Consider the following 7,599-nt stretch of genomic DNA (forward strand, 5'->3'; position numbering starts at 1 on the left):
CTTCCTAGAAAAAAAATGCCTCAGGTTTATGACAGAGTTTGAGGCAAAGCTTGTTTACATAGCTGTAGCTTGCAGTATACCAGAAGCAGTATACCTTGTACACCAGAAAAGTTTGATGCTTCTGATAGCCCAGGGCTAGCAAGCACGTTATGGAAACAGAGGTACCACTGTGGAAAGGGCCTCGCTATTTAAGTCTGAGGAAAAAAAATTTGGGTGTATCAATTAATCCCTGCTACGAAGGCTCAGTGAAACAAACGAGGTTGTATTTACAGAGAAAAAAAATCAGATCACATTGTAACTCTACAAAGGGCAAAATAAATCAGCACAGCAAATCACATCATGAAAAATGCAGAAGAGGACCTATGGCCTATAGGTCCCACGTATACCAAAAGCATTAAATTATGATCAAGTCAAACAATTCATCCATTATTTGCTAGAATTTTAAGGTTTTCAGCTTGAGTTCCACCTAAAATAAAAGGCTACAGAGGTTGTATATTCTATAGTTACTGACCCTAAATCATCCTGAAAAATGCTGGTTGAAGTTAGTCCCGTAAATGAAAGATTGGATGTAGGTGGATCCTGCTGCTGACCAGTTATGACACTCACTTCTCCTCCAGCTACAACCTAGGAACAGAGTTCATAAACCAATAAAATGAGAATGCTGACACTAAAATAATACGTTGTAGCAGCCTAAAAAATAGTATTCAGATAATATTCCAAATGTCACTGAAGATTTTTTACCTGCAACTCAACAGTGCCTGAAGCACTTTTTAAGAGACTAACAGCTTGGGAGTGAGTCATGCCCTCAGTAGATGTTCCACAGATGCTAACAATCCTGTCCCCAACCTGCAGAAGAAAACATAGAAAAATCTAACTAACAATAAGTTTAGTTACACAGATTTATTTGTCACTTTCTTTCAACATCAGCAGATCTGGGTATTTGCATTTAGCCAGATTTTATCAGTGATATAGGGCAGGAAGAAAGAAATTAGCAACTGTTCACGGTATGTTTTCTCTCAAAGGAATATCATCTTTGAACTACATAATGACCCAATAAGAAGGTAAAAAATTCAACATCACAATTAGCAAATTACACTAGTTTACTGTATTCAGCATAAAAAAAGTAAGGATGCTTTACAAAATTGATCCTAACACTCTAGAAATGCACAGCATATAAAAAAAGAGATGCATTTTGCATGTCATCTCAAGACAGACTGAAGTAGTAAATTATCATCAGAGATTTTATGTTTTAATTGAGATTATATGTTTTAATTCATCCTGAAATAACACTGTCCATCTTCCAAGGAGCACGATTCAAATTCAGCCACCTTTGGTACAGATTGGATACAGTACGCATGTAAGTACTATATCAGATAAAACCTCCCACTTTAACTCAGAACATTAAAAGTACTATCTCTATCCTAAGACAGATAAGCATAGAAAACATGAGAGATAGAACAGACTGGATACATACAGTTGCAGGAATGGCCACCACGCTCATCAGTGGAGCTCACTTACAGAATCTATCATTCTGAACAACTTTCTCTGCTTTTAATTTTCACAAGCTGACTACCTCTATGATCCAAGATTGCTTGAGGACTTCCTTCCCAAAGTTAGTATCTTTCAGCATTACCTTCTACCATCCTACCAATCTGAGTTTCTGTTTTGTCAATCCAAACAGCAAAAATTCTTGTCATAACCAGAAGCACTTATGACTGTATCATTAAACCGCTAGTTTATTGCCTGCCTAGAATAATTATTGTGTCTTACCCATGCAATCTTTACAACCTTCTTAACAATTAACTTACTCTGAGTTTCTGAGTCTGAGCTGCAACTCCATTGGGATGCATCATAGCAATAAATATGGGAACATCTCCAAGAGGACTTCCTACACCTCCAGCAATGCTCACTCCTAGTGAATCTGCAGGTCCCTGTTTTGTAATGAAAAAAGGTTAGATTTTTCTAGAAAGAAAACCACATACAGAGGATTGCAGGCTTATCTCAAAAAAATATTAAAGCCTCTATTTTATGAGAATCACTATTCCTATGTCCCAAGCCATTTTTTAAGCTAATATACTTTGCATCATTTTGAGAAAGAGCAGAAAGCACAATATATGTTTCTTCTTACCAGTGGTAGGTGACAATTTGCTGATCTAGTTGCATGTTTTATCCTAACCAAATTAAGTCCTTACAGAATTCAGCATCAGACCCTTAATGTCAGCATAGAAAGTCTGAGCAAGGAAAACCGGACAGATGGGATTGCTTGTCCTTAATACTGTCTGCATCAATCTCCTATTATAAACCTGCCGAACACTAGAATTATCTTTATGCTCCCCCTAGTGTCCTATTGTTGAAGAACAAAACTAGCTGTTCACTGTTGTACAACACCCTACTACTACCTGACTGTAAAAACTGCTATTGTAAACTGCAATTTATTTGCAAGATTCCACTGTAAAAGGAGAATGGCTAAATACAATCCATGTAATCAAGTGAACTAGATGCCAGGCAAAGTCAAATAAATATAAATATTTTGGACAATCAGAAGCAGTCTACGACTCAGATCTTATGTTCCTGTAAATAAGGAAGTCTACTAAATTTCACAGTTGAAAACCTGGCAGCTGTTGTGTAAGAGCCTATCCATTAAACATATGTGTGAAGAAAAATATGAAATACCAAACAACGGGCTTGCAACTTAGTTCCCTTGACTTCACTAAAATGGAGTCTGGATTTAACTCAGTCTAGTAACAGTAAAACTAGGTCCCAGTATCTTACTGATCCTTCCTCCTTTTGTTTTCAAAACAGGTCACAAAATATGACAGAATAAACTGCACTGATTTTACACAACAACACAGGCAGCAGAGATCAGATAGACTTGACCTGAAAAGACAGGCTATGGCCTATCAATAGACTGCTATCAAAAAGACAGCTATGGCCATGTCAATTCCTCTCCCAATATGACTACCAGGGCCAGACTTCTTCCCTTCTGTAAACACACCTATTGACATATAATCTACAAAACCTGTTCCTGATATATACCACTTCACATTGTAGCTTACCTTTTTTATTTCAACTGTTCTTAGTCCCTGTATTTCAGAAGCTGCTGTCAAAAGAATTTAAAAAAAGAAAAGTTAAACTAGCAGTTTTAGGAAATTTTTCCATTAAAGTTATCTAAACCACTATGACGATTCTATCTTTCTGCTGGTTTATTACAGACATGTTTTAAACTGATTTTGAAAGTGTCTGTCATTAAATTAATAGGACTGAAATACTTCTAGAATGGGTGAAAAAGTCATTCATTCTCTCCACTTAAATAATTTTTAAATGGAGGACTGCTAAGCATGCTCAAATAGATCATAAAAAGCTATTATTTGCTAGTAATACTTTGGCCAGTAGTAACTTTGTTCTAAATTTGAGCACGAGACAGCTATTCCACATCTATTTAATTTAACTATACAGTATCTGGATTTCTATGCATGAGACAGCTTGACTGAAGACATATTTAGATTAAATAAAAAATTATGGCTACACAGATTCTAAGTATCCAAACTGCTGGTGTAACAGGCTGCTAGTTTAATTTCTAAAAAGCTATTCAAAGATACATATGATATACTGTACAGTAACCAACTCTGCAGTGTTTTAATGACTAAGGAATCACTTTCAGGCCTACAGCACATAATGACAACATTTTAGAGAAAGTGGAAGATCTCAGCTACCAGTTCACATTTATAAAATACTGAAAGCATCAAAGAAACCTTACTGGTATTCTTCTTTAGACCACTTTCAATGACCTCAGGTGCACTGGACCCAGAAACCGGGACACTGAATGATGAGAGACTGCCACTTCCTTCACTGACCTAAATACAGTGTTAGACTGGGATTAGAGAGCAGCTTCAGACACCCAACTGATAAAAGTAAAACTGTAACCCGCTGTATTCAGTGTATTTTGTTGTATTTTGCTTTGTCTGTGCCCAGTTAAAGCTGACACAGTGAATCTCCACATACTTCTTGGTCACCCTAGAGGGCTCCTTCCTTGAAACATTGTTAGACCAACAGAAACCGCATGTCTACAACCCCATGCAACGCTTTGAAGCACTACTTCTGAGGGCCAGACTGTGTCCTTCTATTTGTACCTTCTATCACCTCATAGAGATCTTCGGGTGCAAATGTTAGCCATGATTATCAAGGTAGTGACGGAATACAGAAGACAGATCTTTATACACCCTCATGTGTACTCTCACGTTCACCTACTGTACCAGCTAAAACTACTATTAGGCTCTCCACTCGCCTTCACCTGCACAATTTCCAGAAAGATTTTCACTATACCCGCAGGGCAATGTAAAACAACATGGCTCCCAGTGAGACTCGTTCACTGACTGTAATAGACTCTTCAAAACATTCAACACTGTGAGATTCTCTTACTTAACAACTTAGATTAAGGCCTGCATGTCTTCATCTCGTTTGGCATTACCCATTTTGAAGAGACCCTAACATTTCAGTCTTATCCAGTCTTAGCCTGTTCATTTGAAACTGTTTAATTATAGTTTGTCTTAAAACTATTTATTTTCAGTACTTGATGATCTGCACAACCAGTTTATAACCAGAGAAACTTCTAAGGTAACTTCTAAGCTCCTACTGGAGTGAATCACGATGTGAGCTGCTACCACATAAAGGATGTATTCAAATGCAGAAACAGTTACAAGTCTGTAACACTCCACCATTATATCAATAGTAGAATAAAAAGAACTTGAGAGAAGTCTGATGGAAAGGGTGCAGGTTTCTTGCTTCTTATGACCAAGATTATGGTAAGAATATGCAAGGAGTGGAGAAATTCACTAAGTTTACTGGAACAATACCCCATTGCATGCTAAGTACTCCTAAAGTAACAAAGAGGTTTAAAGTCTAAGAAGAATTCTAAGTTCTTCTGGTATCGATGAGAATCAGAGTGCTCTCTGCTTCCCAGGGTCGAGCCATAAAAACAAGACTAGGCAACATAGCAAAGCCACTTCTGGAATACATTTTTGGCTGTATCATGTCTTTGACAGATACAATATGCTAAAGTGAACATATAAAATGGGCACTAAAAAGCTGCAAAGTAGATAAAAACTACTTTTTTTCATCTTGGATCAGGTATGTGGAAAACCATTGTCATCATAAAAGCAATTCTTTTTATTTGCTTTCATTATTTAACCATTATTTTTTCCAAACTAAACAGTTTTACAGTTACACACCTGGCTGCTCTGGGATGTCCTCCTCTCGGAGTGGAATGGACCAGTTTTTATTCTTCCGACCTCTAGTCTTACTGTACCTAATGAACACTAAAGAACCAGTCACTTACAATGCATCTCTTCTGTCTACAACATTAAAGCGTATGACAATATTTACGTCACTTTAATATTAGATGGTGGAAGAAGAAAAAAATATGGACAGAGGGGAAAATAATGGGCTAACACCCCTCCAATGAGCACTGAGCAGACAGAGCTCATGGCAGGATCAGAGCCACACTAACTAAGTACACCATGATATTCAGTACTGAGCAGGGTACTTTTTGGATTAACCAGTATTACAATACAGATGTGAAAATCACACAAGAAGAATAATTCTGTGACCTTTCACTTAACTGGGAGTAATCCTGGCTTTTCAATGGTAACGTCAACGTATATTTTCAAGATGGCATTTTTCAAGGAATAGTGAAATTGACTATTTTCACAATAAGCACTAAAAATAGCATAACACCTCAAAGTATTAAGCATTATTTCTGTTGATATGAATGAGTACATGGTATTCAAACTGGTAGTTAGTCATCTCTCTCCCGCTCTTGAAATTATCTGTTACTCTGGATTTGTACCAACACAACATGAAATTTTGGTCAGGAGATTTTCCAAACATCTATCTGTAGTTTAAGTGACCTTTCTGCATCTGATTCCTAACAGGAAGCTGGGCGATATGGACTGTTTGTATATTGGAAAATTTCCACAACTCCTCAAGCTTTTAATTATACTATTCAGTATTTACATGTGTGCATAAAATGCGTGTGTTAGAAGAAAACTCCCCCTGCAATTAAGTATTTAGAAACCAAGACATTAGGCTGATGTTGGAAACAGGTAAGTTATTATCACAAACAACATTTAGAAAACTGGACTTCTCATATAATACAAGTAGTGTCAAAAGAAGACCACCTGTCTGCAACACATTCAGATACAGAATGTGTTTGTCAGAAAATTCACAGTAAGAAATAGACCAATGTATCAAAAACAACAACAGGACATATCCATTCAAATAGGGTTTCCATACCTCATATCCTGTTGTTATTCTGCTAGGGGTGACGAGATTATTACTAAATTGATTTTTATTTTTTAAATAAAGTTGACTTTTCTATGTCCTGGGAAAGATTTGATCAAAGTTCAGGCAAAACCATTCTTTCCTGCTTGTATGAATCAACTCGTATTAAACCATACAGACAACTCTTATCCAATATGTAAAACTGATGAAGTAATCCATGTACCTAAAATTACAACACACTCACATAAAATGTAAACCCACAAATGAGATTTAAAAGTTATAATCCGTGAAAGTGGGAGGTAATACTTTCCAACTGAACTTGTGAATAAATCAATTCACATTTAATTTTATTACAGCTTTCTCCCTCTTCCTGAAATCTCCCACTTGATAAATCTGTAAGTCAAATGAGGGGAAAAAATTATCAGCTTTCCACATGTTTTAGGGATACTTAAAAAGAAACACTGCAAGAACAGGCGGAATCCTCAGCCTGATGACACATTCTAATGGTCTCATGCTACTTAAAATACATTGGGATTTTCCAAAGATTATAAGTAATTTTCTAGCAAAATACATTTCAAGCAGTTCAAGGAAATTCAGTCCTAGATCTTACTCTCATGAATGAAAACAGAACTGAAACCTGAACTAAAAATGGTGACTGCCTACATGTGACTGATCATGCTTTACTCCATTTATACTGCATGAACAAAACAGAATCGTTAACAGTAATATATCTGAGGTATTTTAAAAGCCTCATTTCTCACGGCCATGACAATAAATTGTAAGTACTATGAGTGGGATGAAGTACTTAGAACATGAATATATGAATGGTAAGTGGGAACTAAGAATCTTCAATTAGATATTCCAAAATGCTTGCCAAAATGAAAGAAACTTTCCACATAAAATGGCATTTTAATTTAGAGAGCATGTAAAAGTGCAGTATATGAAGAAGAAATGCACTGTTCTTAGGTAAAATAAAGTATCAGGTAAGAATGGAAAAGTACTATTAGCCCAGAAGAGTACATTAAGGAGTTCACTGTCAGAACACAGACCCAGTTCTGGCATTCTCACTTATGGGCACATGATGAAAATACAGAAAAAAGGCTCCTACCTCCCTTTTCTAACGCCTGCCCCTCCTTCCCTCTCAAAAAAACCCAACCAAAAAGTAAGCTCCAGGAATTGTTGAAGACCTGGAAGAATATACCTTTGAATGCGAATGCAAAGAAGCATGAATGTGTGTCTATGTATTTAAGAGTCAGCTATGAGTAGTGGCTGGTTAAATTTTTTTAGTGGGAGGAATTTTCCCTCGGAATACTTCTCCCC

At 36.6% G+C, this 7,599-nt stretch overlaps 1 protein-coding gene across 1 annotated transcript in view; it reads right to left on the reverse strand.

The window, feature by feature from the left end:
• MPDZ (multiple PDZ domain protein) overlaps positions 1–7,599 on the reverse strand; it is a 78,405-nt gene that overhangs the window by 2,448 nt on the left and 68,358 nt on the right. The window contains exons 37-41 of the mRNA XM_010290825.1: positions 3,758–3,854; positions 3,057–3,100; positions 1,809–1,931; positions 742–846; positions 512–624 (exon numbers count right to left, since the gene is read on the reverse strand). Coding sequence (XP_010289127.1) covers positions 512–624; positions 742–846; positions 1,809–1,931; positions 3,057–3,100; positions 3,758–3,854 — 482 coding nt within the window. The remainder of the gene's footprint in view (positions 1–511; positions 625–741; positions 847–1,808; positions 1,932–3,056; positions 3,101–3,757; positions 3,855–7,599) is intronic.

This window comes from Phaethon lepturus, unplaced genomic scaffold, assembly GCF_000687285.1.
Source record: "Phaethon lepturus isolate BGI_N335 unplaced genomic scaffold, ASM68728v1 scaffold13270, whole genome shotgun sequence".
In the NCBI taxonomy this organism is placed as follows: domain Eukaryota; kingdom Metazoa; phylum Chordata; class Aves; order Phaethontiformes; family Phaethontidae; genus Phaethon; species Phaethon lepturus.